General features: G+C 34.0%; 1 protein-coding gene across 49 annotated transcripts in view; it reads left to right on the plus strand.

Moving 5' to 3' along the window:
* RIMS2 (regulating synaptic membrane exocytosis 2) overlaps positions 1–16,571 on the plus strand; it is a 454,433-nt gene that overhangs the window by 289,843 nt on the left and 148,019 nt on the right. For 32 of the 49 annotated variants that reach the window (XM_039548364.1, XM_039548365.1, XM_039548401.1 and 29 more), the window contains 3 exons: positions 2,483–2,599; positions 13,290–13,355; positions 13,953–14,060. In XM_039548364.1, coding sequence (XP_039404298.1) covers positions 2,483–2,599; positions 13,290–13,355; positions 13,953–14,060 — 291 coding nt within the window. The remainder of the gene's footprint in view (positions 1–2,482; positions 2,600–13,289; positions 13,356–13,952; positions 14,061–16,571) is intronic. The other 17 variants (XM_039548379.1, XM_039548383.1, XM_039548384.1 and 14 more) reach the window with 1 other exon arrangement.

Genomic DNA, 16,571 nt, shown 5'->3' on the forward strand with positions numbered 1-16,571 from the left:
AAATCTATAAGAATTATCAATCACATTTGCATGCTGTTAAGTGAGTTTGTTGTGCATGTGCTGCCGTACAGATGTCCTAACTGCAGTGAGCATGCTGCACACCCGAGATTTCCCATTACTGGCACCTCTGCAGGCAGGAGTTTTTGGGCCATAGAAGTTGTGGTTATATCTTAGAAACCATTTTGCAGTCCTCAGTCCTACTTAAGTTTATTAACAAACTCCACCAAAGGCCCACTGCATCATAGCTGACAAGAAATTGCTATTGCTCTTGTAGTGTTTTAAGCTAATATATTTAACGTACTGTTATTTTCTCTGTAGATCAGAATGGAGTTTAGACTGTGGCAGGCACTAAATAACACCAGGTTCAGCTTTTTCTAAGACTATACACTTGAAAAAGCAAGATGGAGGTGACTATAGGAAGTAACTATGCTGAAATAGTGTAATAAATCCAGTAGGATGCTCCTTATTCTCTACCATCACCGCCTGAAATTACAAATTTTCACCTGCTTACCTGTTATCTAGTTTCTTCCATCCATGTTCTGTCAACTGCAAGAAAGTTTCTAGGGAGTGAAGACACATGTTGTGAAAGAAAATTTTCTTAGAGAACAAAGTTCATTGGGGAAAGTATATCCCTTTTTGTTAAAATAGTAAATCTGTCTAATAAAGGTATCCCTAGAGTGAAACAGAACTGAAAAAGTAGTAATACTGTGAAGCAGGAGAAATACAGTTGTGTAGGATGTTAAAAGCATGGTCAGAATCTGATAAAATACAGAAATTTCAAGAAAATAAATATTTATTTAGAACAAAAAACCAATAAAGTAATCTTACAGAAAGTGATTTTAGCAGACAGGATGGTACTGAGTTTTACAGACTAAGTCTTATACTCAGAGTTTAGGTAGGAGTTTTGATTATGTAGGCAGATAGCCCAGATCTTTGGGAAATTTTTCAAAGAAATGATAGCTTGAGAAAACTCAAGTATTTAAGTCAAGGAAGAGATAAGTAAAGTAAAATATTTTTTTTTTTGAAGCATGAAAGAAACATGGGAAAAGGGTCAGAGAGAATCTAGAGCTCAGTAAGGAGGACTGAGATTTGGTTGTTGGGAAAAGTAAAAAGAGGTTAACAAAGAACAGCAGAGGAACCCTGTTAAAGTCCATTCTAAAGTACAAATACACATGACAGTGTTCAATGGCAGGTAAAGATAATGCTGGATTTTCTAACTAGTATAAATAGGGGGAGTTAAAAAACATACAGAAAAGAAGTTGCAGGAAAGAGTTGTAGAGCAGAAGGCAGAAGAATTATGCTCTTAGTATGGCAAATATAAAGTTTACCAGCCAGAGTAAACTCAGTATTTGGTTTTACGAATGCCAGAGTGGAAAATGTTTTATAACAAATGAAGTGGAGCTGAAGGCAAAAGTTTGTGTGTAACACAACATCTTTATAGCACTTATATGCAGAAATAAACGATGGCATGGCAGCAGCAATGAAGGATACACGTACAAGTTAACACTAATCAGAAACTGGTGAATGATAAAGGTATGACAGGTACCAAAAGGGCAAAGTGACAAGAAAGGAAAGGGGAACTGAGTGGTATAAAACAAAAAAAAAGGAAACTTAGGCTCATGCTACTGCAGATTGCAGTAAAGGACAGGGGACAGAAGAATGTATTGGTCTAAAACTTGAACTTGTATGGAGGGAAGCATGAAATTTGTTATTTTCAAATCTATACAAAACAATTATGTTTTAATTATCCAGTAATTATTACAGTTAACTGTTGCCTTTTATTTTCCTATTCTTGTGGATTTGTTTTACAGAGCAGCAAAAGTGAAGTTAGTGTGTGTCAGGTATTGATAGATAAACTGAGCAAAGCAATCGATAGGGGAAGTTTTGGTCTCAAATAGTACAGGTGATTGGTGCTCTTTAACCAAGCCTGCACAAACAGTTCTGGGTTTTTTCAGATTTTTTTCTAGTGAGATTACAGAATGAGTTTTCCAGGGCAAAACAAGCAGCTATTATTTAATTCAGATGCCAATGTTTTCAGCAGTAACAGCCACAAGTCCCCATTGTGTCTTACTACAGTTTATGTCTTTATAGTAAAGCCAAAATAAAGAGCTCATAAAAAATTGTTTAGAGTGTGTGTTTCAGTTAGAAAGGAATTCTTCCTTGAAGTCTGGAAAAACTAATGAAATTTTGTCTAAGATTAACATTTTTAATGAAGGAAAAAAATTTACTCTTATTTCCAGAAGAAACACATTGGAACAAAAAAAGAGAGCTCTATCCCTATCATGGACTTGGCACTGTTTTCTAAATGAGAAATTATTTTACTCTAAGATTTAAAATCATTTGACTTTAAATGTATACAAAAGTCTGGTCAGATAACAGATCTTGTTACCAACATGTTTGCTAATAATTGTCTTTACAAACCAGTGAGAGGATGTCATCCAGGCACACTCAAAACTCAGAACCTCATATCTTTTGTCCTTAGTCGGAATGCGGATCAGGGACCACGAGGGAGTCGATCTACCCCTGCGCATTACAACACCCTGAACCGGATGGATAGACACCGTGTTATAGATGACCACTACTCCCCGGACAGAGAGAGGTAAATATCTGGCTGGAATTAGAACAGCTGTAGCCTACATGCATCAATGTGAGTAACTTCAGTATGGTAGCTTGCTAAAGTAAATTACATACCTAATCCCAGAGATTAGCATTTCTCTACTCGTTTATCCACTGGTTACATGACATACATTACAAAATATAAGTGCATATAAGACTGAAAAAACTGTTCAGTGAACATGTGTTTGCCAGGAGGGAATCTGAAAAAATCTATGAAAAAATATATAATATAAAGGTTGAATAGTTTAGTTGTCTTTTTTTATAAAAATATTTTTGCATGTTATATTAGTGAATTCTTTAAGTACTAAATATCTTTTGAAAAATCTATCAGTAGACTTCGTTGTTTTTGCTGCTGAATAAAGAGGCATAAACCCAGATAATTTCAGCTCAGTATTAATGTAATGCTCCCATCAGATACAGCACAGTCCACAGATGTAACAAAAGTGTGTTCCAGTACTGTGTTCTGTGTTTGTCTTCGCTCAACCTTCTGAGACATTTCGTAAAAAAGAAAAAAAATGATTAGGGCAGCATGTATGAAATCCGAGTCTCTGTGTTTAGCAGCACATCTGACTGTGACTAATGTTTTGCCTAATGGAACTTCCCAAACAGTAAGCAGAGCTTTAGCAACCTCTATGAATTTTAATGATGTAAAAAAGAATTGCAGCAATAATTGAACAATGTAGTTAATTTTGCTGAATTAATTGTGGCAATGACTTTGTGACATCAAAAAAATTATTGGTCTTTTCCACCTCATTGTCTTCAGGTTAGAAAATCAAAACAAAAAGTATTTATTACCTTTAATTTTTAAAATCTTGCAGCTTCTTATGCACCAAGTTGAAATCCCTGCACTTTATAATGATAGGCATGATTGCTAGATATTGTCTCATTTTATAATTGCATATACCAAGGAGTAATACAAATATATTTTGTTATCTTGAGTGATAATATGCCTAGCATTTGAAGTTAATACTTTTACAGATATCCATTACAGGTTATTCCTCAAGCGACAACACATCATTGGGGTTTCTAACTGTAAAACAAAGAATTTGAGAAATCAGTGGCTTTTTGTTAGCAATATTGAACAGAAAAGATTAATATTTCTAGAGACCAGTAATGTGATGGTCAATGATTGTATGGTATGCAAGACAATGTTCTTCAGAAGACTATAATGTTTTAATTTCAGAAGAAAAAAAATTTAAATGTTCCCAATGAGACCTGTTACAAAAAAAGTATCAGAATGAATTAAAACCCAAATCCCTTCAAAGTGACTTGTAATTTAATTTGGTGAATAAAAAAGTCAAATGGGCAAAAATTAAGCTAGTGAAAAAACAGTCAAGTGTTTCTCATCCAGAATAGTAACTGTATTCATCACAAGTACAGTAGATCATAAGTCAAACTCTTTTTTGCAGTAGAATATTTAATATTTCTGTTTAAGTTATGGAAAAGAAAAGCTATTCAGTTGGTTCATTAGAATATCTGATTTTCATAAAGAAGGCAATAACATGAAGATTCCGAGCTGTTTCCTTAAAAGAAGATTACAGAATGCTTTTGGGACATAATGTTATATTGATTTTTAGACGAGTCATCCTTGAAATAGGACCTAAACTTGCCCTTAGAGCCTGTATATGTCTTATGGAATGCTGCTGCGTTTTTTCACTACGCAAGTTCATTTGTTGCCTCCCCGATAAATGCATAGCTGTGAAAGGTTGCTTGAAGTACTGTACCACAATGTTTTTCCATCATTTCAGTCAAATAATCCCTGCTGGACTGACTTGATTTAGAGAAAAATAATTGTGTTTTTTAGAATATGTCGGAAAAGCAGTGTCAGAAGGCTGTTGGTGATGAGATTATTGAATTTTCACGACAGTTCTAGATTAATAGGTATTTGCTTGATAGGTGTGCTCTGAATCTCTGAACACAGTTTTATATGTTGTCTGTATTTTCCAAAACACACAGAGAAATTCTCCTCTTCGCACATGGTGAGTGGTTGCCTATGTAATCAAATTGTTGACTAGTTATTCCTCTATTGCAACATCTCTGAAACATATTTGTTTTAGGCAATACTGGAGAGAACAGGATAAGACAATTCCCAAATATTTATCATGTTTTATATTCATTGTTAGTTTGACAGTGATTTTATGAATGGAAAGATGATTAGACTTCAAAATTTTTTAATGAATATTTATGATACTGTCTCTGCTATATAATAAAAACCCAATGGTATCCCTAAAGTAGCTCTTCAGTGGTATTGCTCCTGGAAACTGCTGGAACTGCAGGCAGTTGGGAGAAGTTGAAAACTGAATTTTTGTATAGGTTTGTAATCTTTTTACGTTACCCACACTTGGCTCTGAAAACAAATCACATTTTTCCTTCCCACAGCTCTGATGGTTTCTTGTTTCCACGATCCACTTATCCTTGAAGTTGCTTGCAGAAAGGGGATTTAGAAACAGTACCCTCTTACAGACATACTCAGTTGCTAAGTTGAAGTATTACTGAGAATATGAGTAAGAAAATTCTTTCCTTCCTTTTCTAGGTAATTCAGCATTAAGTTCTCTAAGGTATATGGCACTGAGGAGTTAGTTGAAGCCACATACAAAAAGACTAATGGCAATGTAAAACATTCCTTCAAACTTGAATGCATTGTTAGAATAGGAAATAAAATTAATAAACCCCCTGAAAGACACATTTTTTTTAAATTTACTTGGAAATAATTGTAATTTCAAACACCAAACCCTTAAATATGTCAAATATGCTATATCATATACTTATTTTTGTATAATATAAGGGTAAATTTATGGTTTAAATTTGTATCTATAGCTGTATTATCAAAAGTGTCAAATGTTACTGTGTACACTGCTAATTCAAAGTGAGAAATCCTGTTAATTTCTTACCTGTATATTTAATACAGGTCCACTAGTTAATTGTTGTCAAAATGTGAGGTTTTTTGTGGGTACTCACACTCTTATGAAATAACCTAAATTTGTAATGTAAAGAAATGTGAATGCTCATGACCTAATATGGACCCAAGTTCCATAAGAGCGTTTATCTGTAATGGGATAACCTTGTAAATGTCAGTTTGACAGGTTTTAGTAAATTTTCTAAGGCTGAATTTTACCTCATTGGGAAACTGAAACTAATCAAACTACAGAAACCATTGAGAAAATCTTGGAAACAGTTGGATTTAACCTTAGAGTTTTATATTTAAACAATCAATATAATTAGGTGAATTAGAGGAATAATGTGAGAATCTTAGTGTAGTTCCAAAAAAACCCACCAAAGAACAACAACAAAACCACCAAACTATACCTGTGTGTTTCTTTCTGAAAGATATATCAACAACAAACACCAAGATAGTGTGAGAAAATTGTACTCAGGCCCACAACTTCAATGAATTTAGATACTGTTTAGCAACTATTAATTTAACTATATTCTATATCCTAGGTGGGTTCTCCCTGAGGCATAACACTGCTAATGGTGAATTTAGCATAGGTATGTTAAGCCAGAGCATTCTGAGAATGCCTAACTCAAATAGTCTTGCAGGAGAAATGTATGAGAAAGCTCCTAAATTATAAATGTTTTTCTAAGAGGCACTTACAAGAAAGCAAGAGAAAAGGGAAGTTATCCACTATCCATTCATCAAAACTATGGCACACTTTCCATTTTGTTGCTATCTGTTTTGTCAAACTAATAGTTATGAGCATGGTTATTTAGAGAAATATTCTCCATTATTTTAAAATCACTTCAAAGATGTTATCTGGATGTGCTGGGACCAGCAGGGTTATCACACCCCTGTTACTGAGGAGATTTCATTAGTGTATTTGAATACACACTTCATTTTTTTCATGCTGTTGAAAGAATGTGGTTTGGATTTTTTTAACATAAAGTAAATGTTGAAATACATGCCAAAAAATCCCATTCGCTATAATCAAACCAGTGAAGACCAAAATAATTCAGTATGAGTCTGTTACATGTTAGCTAAAGCACAGTGTAAATACCTGCTTCTTTTATTTGACACCAAGTTAAACGTGGGCAAGAGCAACATAAATTCTACATTTCTAAATGTCTCTTAAACTGTGCAGTTGCTTTATCCATGGGGAGCAGGCTCCTAATCCAATACTGTTATTAAGTACGTGCCAGATTAAGTCAAACTAGGAAAAGATTTTTTTTGATGCATTTTGCCATATTAAAACACTGAAAAAAACAGATTTTTTTTTTCACGGTCTTTATTAAATACATAACTGAATAATATGTAATTAGGTAGTCATTTATTTATTATTTAGTTAATCATTTAGTAAAATCATTTAAATGTAAATTAAAATACAAAGGTATTGTAAAGTATAAAGGGTTCCTGATGCTTTATTTGGAAATTTTAGGATAATTTTTTCAAGTTTCAGTTGTGCGTCTCATGTGGGTACGTATCTACATGGGGATATGTAATGTCACTGCTTCTTTACTATTTTAAATACCCAGTAAAGTAAAAGAAATGCATTGCTGAAAATTTGCTTATAGCTGTGTTATAAAATGTTTGCATCAGTTTGAATCTTAATAATTGCAGTGTTTCTTTAAGTTCTTTTTCTCCTTTCAAATCACTGTTTAATTGCACAATTATCTGCACCACCCACCTGGTGCCTCCATGAGTCTGCTGAAGGATGATTATCTCCAACAGGGATGTCGGAGTAGGAAGGTGGCAAAGAAGAAGCTTTGAGCCAAATTTAAACCCCCCATTCCCCCAAGAGTCGTAGCTATATTCCTTGTAATAAAATGCACAAAAAAAAAAAAAAAAAAAAAAACAAAAAAAAAGCCTGTGTTAAAAATAATGCAGTTCTGATAAAAGACTTCAGTGCTACACCTTTGGAGCAATGATTTAAAATGCAGTATTGGAAGCACTGTGATAATTTGATACTGGCTTTCTTATTGAAAGCCATCTTGATTGAATATGTGTCAGCTCAAAAATTCTCTGCTGATAATTGCTATTGTTTCACAATTAAAGTCTTCAAATTGTCAGTTACTATCAGTTGGAAGGAACATTTCCAGGATTTCATCTATCCCCGGAGATTAGAAGAAATTTCTATAGAATTGATGTAACAAAAACCATCCATACCATTAGTGGTGAAAAAATTGTTATTGTTTATAAGTAAAGAAAATCTGTTTTTTTCTTTAAAAAATCCAAACTATTAAATAAAACTATTAACTATAATATTTTCTATGAAATGTGGCAGGGGAAGTTACATAACCAGCACTTTATTCTTGAATGTCATTTGACATTTTCTAAGAGTTAAGAGCTTGACTTCACATTTTATTCACATAGTCTGTTGGTGTGATATGTCAGGTGTTTATGAAGCAGCATGGAAAACATTCCACCACAGAGAGCACTAACTGTTGCTTTATTCAGATGAGAATATAATCTTTTAAAATGGTATAACTGGACTCTGGAAAAAGTAACTAGCTGTAGTAGTTGCTTTCCATTGTTGAAATGAGTAAGCTGCTCATAGGAAGTATAGCACACCTTTTCTCTGAACCCACATCCTTTTACTGGTTCCTGGCTCCTTTTCCCTTGAGCAATTCTGTGCTCAACCTTACAGCCAGTTTGATCCCAAGCACAATTTTTTACTTCATTCCCTGAACTTCATACAGGGAACTACATTCCCACAGTACTTTCCCTAAACTTCATACGGCAGCTTTCTCTTTTCTACCACTTTCAATGACTCTTTCTCCCCTAAATTTCCAACTGATTGACCCAAAGAACCACCTTTTTCTTACTCTGCAGTCTTATTAAGCTAATTTCTATTTTATCACATTGCTAGTTTTTCAGAGAATTGTAACTTGAGAAATTCAGGAGTATTTGGTTAAACGCAAATTCATACTGGTAAAAAAATTATATTTACTTAAAAAAATTTAAATAATTCTATATTTCTCATACATTTAATTTCCTATTTCAGCTGAAAAAATGTAAAGGAGTGTTACAAAAAATAGAGAATTAAACTATTGGCAATGATACATTATATTACTTTAATTGCAATCAGATAATACACTGGAAAAAGCTGAATATGGGAATAGATAAACAGAAAATAGATAAACAAAATAATAGATAAACAGATAAACAAAAATAGAGAAATTTCTTGCTTCAGCTGAGTTTCATTCATGCAGTCTCTAGCAGAAAGGAACACAAAGTCTTGTTTTGCACTCAGAATTATTTATGGATATTTCAACAAGCACAAGGATGTAATAATATTCCAGTACTTCAGCCTTTCCACAGAAGCACTTGGGAGACTACTGCCCACTCCAGTAGGGAAGCTGGAATGTCAATCAGATTTTAGGACCTGGTCACAGAGAGTGAAAATTGAAAGGAATAAATTATCTCCTAAATGCCTCTTCTTTGCTATTAAGTAAAATATCCCAAGCAGTAGAGAACAGGTTAAACTCCCCTTGCATAGGAAGAACAGAAAGGTATTCCATGAGGCTCAAGTGAGGCACTTCGTGTGTGTGTTTTCAAGTGTGCTTCTGTGACTCTTCTGGTATGTTAAGCCTGTTCCTGGGTACTAATTACTTCCAATTAGGCAATCTAATCAGTTGCTGAATCACTGATTTCTGTTTTCTTACCCTAATGGTTCACTGATTTTTTATGAATGTGTAGGAAAATGGACACATAGGCGAGCAGTATCAGAAAAATTTTAAGTAATTTTCTGCTCACTTTAAAAAAAGAAAGTTATCCTGTTTACCTATATACCTGGAATCTTGTCAGAACAGTGGAAATCTCTTTTCACCTGATACAGTGTGGAAGGGGATGGGTATGTATGTGTTGTAGTAATGATCATATTGCAAAACTTACAATGCTGCCTTATTAGACTAACTTAATTATTTTAATATAAGTAAAATGAGTTGTTGCTGCAAATTTCCTGTCTATTTATCTGTAACAAAATATGTAATGCTTCATGAATCTGTGAGGATGCATATTATTATGTTCATTTTGCCATACCATCATTTACCATACTTCTGCCGTGGACTACTATAATGTAGGAAGTAAGGAATGTGTGATAAGAGGCTAGAAATGTAAAGCAAGGCTGCAAAAAAAAAAGGTATCCTGGGGTTCTTTTGTCATATTAAAAATCTGACATATCTAAATTTCATCCATGTCTCCATCATCTTCTGAGCATTCCCATGTATATGTGCACATGGGGTCATGATTGTCATTAACAGCTCAAATGATATATTTAGTTTAGATGGAGCTCTGGAACATTACTGGAGTTCTTTTGCACTTAGGAAATGCGAAGCTTAATGTTTTTACTACGTTATGATACATTTACTTCATGATTTTAAGTGGTTTATACTGGATATTAGCCAAATAATGTGGTGTATGTTTCAGTTTTGGACATTTAGAATAAATCATGGGCATTTTTGGTGTTGCTAACATATTTATAAAACCATAAAGAATTTATATTAACCTAAATACATAAAAATGTATAGTAATATATTTAATAATAAAAAAACAACTAGTGTGGTATGGGTTGTGTGCTCAGAAGAAAGATGGCATTTAAGCATTTTGCTCTGCATGTTGAAATACACAAAGCACAGGAAAATATGCTGCTTCAAACTGTGCATCCTTTGACGTATGGGATATCAGTCATTCTCTCATACAGATGTGTAATGGCCCTTTCCTTTCTTTTTGACTAACCATGCCTACTTATGGAAAATATTACTGTGCTTCAATAGAAACCATTTTCAGACAGACACTTGCTTACATGAATAATATCTCTGTAATTATTATTGTAATATATTTAGAGATTTTATGGAAATGCACAAAAATTGTTAGGCTGTATATTCTTGATTTATGGTTAATACCTTGTACTCTGGTAAGTTACTGTGTTGATTCATGGATAGAACTGTGCTTTCGCTTCTTAATTGATCCAGACCTAATCTAAGTTATTATCTATTATCTCCAACTACCTGAAAGGAGGTTGTATCCAGGTGAGGGTTGGCCTCTTCTCTCAGGAAACCAGTGACAGGACAAGGGCAAATGGCCTCAAGCTGCCCCAGGGGAGGTTCAGGTTGGGTATTAACAAATATTTCTTCACTGAAAGAGAGGAGAGTCTATGCATTGGAACATACTCCCCAGGGAAACGGTCGAGTCACCATCCCTGAAAGTGGCCAAAAAACAAGTAGAAGGGGCAATTTACAATATAGTTTAGTGGGCATTGTGGTATTTGGTCAAAGGTTGGGTGTGATGATCTTTGATAGTGATTCTATGATTCTATTAAGAGTTAGATAGCATGGCTAACATGGGCTCTGAAAAAAAAAAGGAGAAGTATGAATAGCCAGTAATTCCAGAGGGTTAGATCAACTATAAACTCAAGCTTATCCCACTCCTATATGAAGATAAGCAAAGTTCTGGGTGATGAGGAAGCTTATTTTAAACTTGTTAAAAGTTATTGCATATCAAGTTCTGTAAGTGGTTGTATCAAAATGCCAGCTTACTCTGACTCTGAGATCCTGAACTGAATTAAAAAAACAACAAAAAAGGGAAAAGGTTGAACTGCCTGCCAGACATTCCCAAGAAAAATTCCCAGAACTTGGTAAGAACACTAGAGTTCTGAGTTTCTAGAAGTATTAGAACAAAACTTGATACCAGAAGTAGGACAATTAACATAGTTTGGTGGAGATATGAAAAGTTGTTAGGACTGAAATCCTGAGCAGAACATGAACTGATGGTGTTTCGTTCACATACAAATAAGTGAAGTGAAGAGTTTGGGGTGTTCCTTCTTATGGACAGTAAGTAATCTACTTGCAAATAGCATGTGCATTTCCATGAATTTCATGTTCTGCAACATATATTCTGCCTGAAGTCCTAGTTTTGTTTAAGACTTTGGTTTTTAAATAATGGCTAAATATATAGTATTTATTAATGTCATATATTTTTCAAAGACTACCAGGAGAACTTGTCAGCAGTTCACTGGAAAGATAAAAGGCAAAGTGAATTGTTAAAATTAAAATGTCATCTACCAGCTGGAAACACTTAATTGCTTATTAATACTAGAGCAAGTGTTTTGAGGTGTTAATTCCAGGGTTGCATCTGAATAATTTAAAGGCATATTCATGTGAACGTAGCCTGGGAATGTCCCCATGTAGTGTAGAGAATAAGCTGGTATGCAATTCTTTGCCATCATCATACATTTGCTGTATGCTGCTGGGGGGTAGACTCCTACATTTTTATTTGATTTTTCTTCCTGTGGGTGTCCATATATTCTAACAAAAATTTTAAGTGGTGGATTTTTTTCAGTGTTTCTTGGCAGCATGCTGACTGACAGGCTGTTATGGGTAGACTGCTTTTGATACTTAGGTATTTGCATTAGTTTAAAAGCACTAATAGTTTTTTTGCAGCTTGCAGTGTGAACTCTATGATTATTTTAATAATTATTAGTCCTTCTTCAAATTTTCACTGTACCATGTCAAATTGTGCCCTGTTGAATTGTGTACAGCTCCTCATTCTTACAACAAACTGCAAAGTTTAAATTGCATAATCATGGATTTAAGTTAGTTTTTTATAGTGGTGACTCTGCTTTTGCATTTATTTGACAAGAAGTGAACACAAAGACCTCTTGTACTATACATAATTGACCTAATATAAGGAATATTTTCATGTGGGTGATGGCACATTTTATCCTCATGAAAAAGAGGCAAATATAAGAAGTGTAGGTAATATACCTACTGGTAACAATGTGTTTGATTCCTGGAAAATCATTAATTATAAGGAAATTATAATTTTAAATTAAGAGATGAGAAATAAAAATGGAGAATGAGGTTTTCCATGGTTCTTGTGAAATCAAGGTGGACTGTTGTGATTAGACTTTCCTTTGAAATATCCCAGCTTCAGGGAAACAGTAGTCAATAACTCCTTGTTAATGGTAGACCCCTCTATTTTCCAAATCCTTTTCCCTGTACTGTGTGCATACATTTATATTAAAAGTAAAATAACTTTCTTCTATTTTTGGTGATTGGAGAATATCTAGTGTTTTAACAAATATGTTTAAAATGTATACATTTTGACATTGTTTCACAATACAAACAAAATATAAATAACTTAGTTTTATTATTTTGAACTGCATTTGGGGTTTTTTGGCATATTCTGGTACTGATGTTATATTTCTTCATTATTTATTTAAATAATGAAACACTTTCATCTAAATTCACAATATGATCAGTATTAGGAGCACTTAACACTTAGAAACAGGAAAGCTCTGGAACTATGTGGGGACAGATTTCCAAATGGTGGTAGCCTTTCAGACAGACTAGGTAAACTTCTTTCAAAGATATTATTCATACTAGAGTTATAACTGCCTTCCAGCAAGGGAATAGGCAATCTGACTTCTTGAATTGCTTTCAGAGATTTATGCATCTTTTATTCCTAACTGAAATACTGTAGAAAATCCCAAATTTTAGCTATCTTCTTATCCATAATCTCCCACTGGCTTCTCAGAATAAATACATGAATCATCTAGATAATTTTATCTTTAGAACCATATACCATATATTTTTTTGTTAATAAGTCCAGTGCTCTTAAGCAATGTTTTGTAGGTCCTGTATTCTCAGATTATAATGTGTTCTGTTTTGCAATGTGTGTCATTCGTTCTCCATCTTATTGTGTCATATCTGTATTTTTCTTTCTGCCATCACCTCAGTCATTATGTTACTTTACCTCGTTCCCGGTACACCCAGTCCACAGATCACCATTACAGGGACGTCAGGTATATGTTTTCCTCTGTGTGACTATGTGTGGATAATGCATGTACTTCTATGTACCTACATGTCCACTTATGGCTTTATTTGTCTGTGTATAGTGGTAGAAAACTTAGAAGTTGAGTTAGTATCATCATTAGATTTGATAATGCAGTATGCACACAAACACTGAGTAATTCTTCCTGTGTTTCATTTGAATATTTTTTACTGCTGATAATCTGTAATTGATGGTCCACAAAGATGATGCTTTATTTACATCACTCTGTCTTTTAGAGAGTATATAAAGAAAATAATTTTAGTCATCAAACACTAATACTTGTTAATACTGTGATTTTAATATTCAGAAAATAATATATGAATGGCTGTGTTAAAGGTTATGATAAAACTGGAGAGTGATACCTTTCTCACAGTCTTGTAGCTCGTGTAGCTGCGAGCCAATATACTTTAATTTTTAGAAGTAGTTTTGCAAAGTTCACCATAGTTCCAGTCATGTTTTGTTCCAGTGTTTTGTTATGTTGCTGACATTGCTTGCTTTTCATGTTGTTTTGTCCTTGTTTCACCATTTTGTTGCTTTTCTTTTGTGTTCACCCATTATGTTTTGGCAGCCAGGATCACACAATGTATCCTCTGTTTTGTGAAGATGCAATCAGATTACTCCGCTCCCGTAAGATGTGCCGTACCTATTCTGAGGGTGCTTACTATGATCTCGAGAGGTATAATTGTTGTGGAGTGTATCATTAGCTCTGCCACACTGACAGTGCCATGTTTGCTCTCCAAACTGAGGATGTGATCTATATTTTAAGAGATAAACACATACAGTAAATAAGTTTTATAATACTCTGGGTATGTATGCATCTAAAACTGACTACTCAGGGCTGTGGGTTAATCCCAAGAGGTGCTGAATAGCTTCACAGAAGCCAGTTTTAAAATAGGTTATATGGATAGTATATGTCTCTGTCTTTTATAACCCTTATTTTTGCTGGAATTTTCCAGAGTGCTTATAGCATTTTTTATTCTCTTTGAAATAACAAGGAAAAGCCTATCTACTTTGAAGTACCCAGAAAGAGTCTTGCTGAAGTCTTATACTTTGCTTAACTGAAAAATAGTGTGAAAAGTAAAAGCGTATGCTTATATAAGCTTACGTTATATGTATTTGTATACTGCATATTCTGTAGTTCAGAATTACTTGTATATATTCATACCCGTGTGTGATTGCAGAACATGATAGTTCCTATTTATACATGAAATGTATGGAGAGAGAATTTGAGCCCATAGCAGTTTCTGTGAAATAATTTGCCACTTGAAATACAGTGGCTTTTAAGGGATGCTGGTGTAGTACTGTAATTAAGATATTTTCAGAAGTATTGCCAAGCAGGAAAAAGTTTAGAGTTGTGTGCAAATAGAAATCAGAATATCAAACTGAAAACTGTGAGGCAATAAAAAGGAAGTGGTGACTTCAGATCAGATACACTGGTTGATACAGGTATTGCTTTACTAGAGGGGCCATGTAAAAATTTCCACATCAAGAAGTAAAGAACTCTTGATATATTAACTTCATGACTGCCCTCTGGATATGAGTTCTTCAGAGAAGTTCATTAACGTTCGCTCTGGATTCAGATCATATGTCACCATATTTTTAAGTAAATGTGAAATTACTTTTGGAAGCAGAAACAAAAAAGGATCCAAAATATCCTTCCAAAGAAATATTACTTTTTAAAAATTCTCCAAAGCTGTAGTATATTAGACATTATAGCATTTAGAACTCAGTTAAACATTTGTTTTGAAATGATGCTGTTTTACATGAAACCTAATATAAAGGAAGTGTATAAATTGGTCTGTCCACATGTAGAAACTTTGATAAGGAGAGGGATTTTTGGTTTGTTTTCTTAAAATGCATGATGAAATGTGCTCATTTGTGTGCTATTTCAATAATTAATTTTTATATACTTTTTTTTGCCTTAGATATATAGTCTGATTTGCACTATCTGAACCTGTTTCAGATTGCTGGTTATGTCTGTGACTGGATATTAGTGGAAGTTGAAGCTCTTCTCAATTTGTCTTACTTTAAGGTTCTTGACTTGTAAATCTTAATCTTTGTTTCTGAAACTAATCTCTCAAAGTAAAATCAATGGTAAAGGGCAAAAGTAACAGTACTTCATAAAAATGAAAAAGCTGGGATTTAAGCAGTGAGAAAGTCTTTTCCAGGGATTTATGGAACAGAAGGCTATTAAAGCTAATTCTGCCTGGGATCAGAAATGAAAATCTGACATGAAGTGGAATATTTCTAGCTCACTGTTAGAGCAGTATCTTGAGATTCCTTGGGCCTAGAAACTGATCCTGGATTCTGTGGTCCTCTTGAGTCCAGGCTGCCTGTGGGTAACATTAGTGTTCAAGTTACTTGAATCATCCCACCAGATATGCACTCCTCTGAGTACCCCACAGCCACAATCATAGTGCCTAGTTTTTTATCCTTTTGGTCTTTCTGCATTCTAACAGCAATTTAAGGACAATTAATAGCATAATTGTTATCCAGTTCCTCCTTGCACATTGAAAAACACCCATTAATTTTCTATTCCCCATTTTTATTGTAAATATATGAAAAATTACTTTTTAAACAATATTCCTCTTTTACCTTTACTCTTTTTCCCCATATAATGCTTACTCTAAAAAGCGTTGTTTTGTAGGCCAAGGTGTTATTCCTGTCTTCTTTGTTCCACCTTCTTAATCAATGTCTTGTTGATGTGAAGCAACCACATCTCTTCCTATCTTTGACTTTATTAAGCATATGAAACAACTTTCCAGTTTCCACTATTCACCAAAATAGAAAATATTGTTCTGTACAGTCCAGCATTCAGGAAAGAGTCTCTCATCTGGGACAGAGAGTTTTTTATCTTATATCACTCTGAATCCACCAGAGTCTGTGTCCTGCAGGCAAATATATCATATAGATATGTTAGTCAAAATTACTTGCCTTTGTTATTCATGGCTCCTTTCATTGCTTATCTTGTGGTCATTCACAGCCAGACCATTAACTTGTGGTCTCTTCTAGCATTTTTTTCTTTTTTTTTTCCCCACAGAATGACTACTTGATTCTTTTTCATCTTTTCTCTGCTGAAGTTTGTTTCAGTTACTGTTTATCAGATGTTACAGACTTTAGTTCATTAGTTCTAGGACACATTGACATTATCAAAAATCTTAATTTCTGAGGTCATTCTTAGGTTATG

Source organism: Corvus cornix, chromosome 2 (genome assembly GCF_000738735.6).
Source record: "Corvus cornix cornix isolate S_Up_H32 chromosome 2, ASM73873v5, whole genome shotgun sequence".
Taxonomy (NCBI): Eukaryota; Metazoa; Chordata; class Aves; order Passeriformes; family Corvidae; genus Corvus; species Corvus cornix.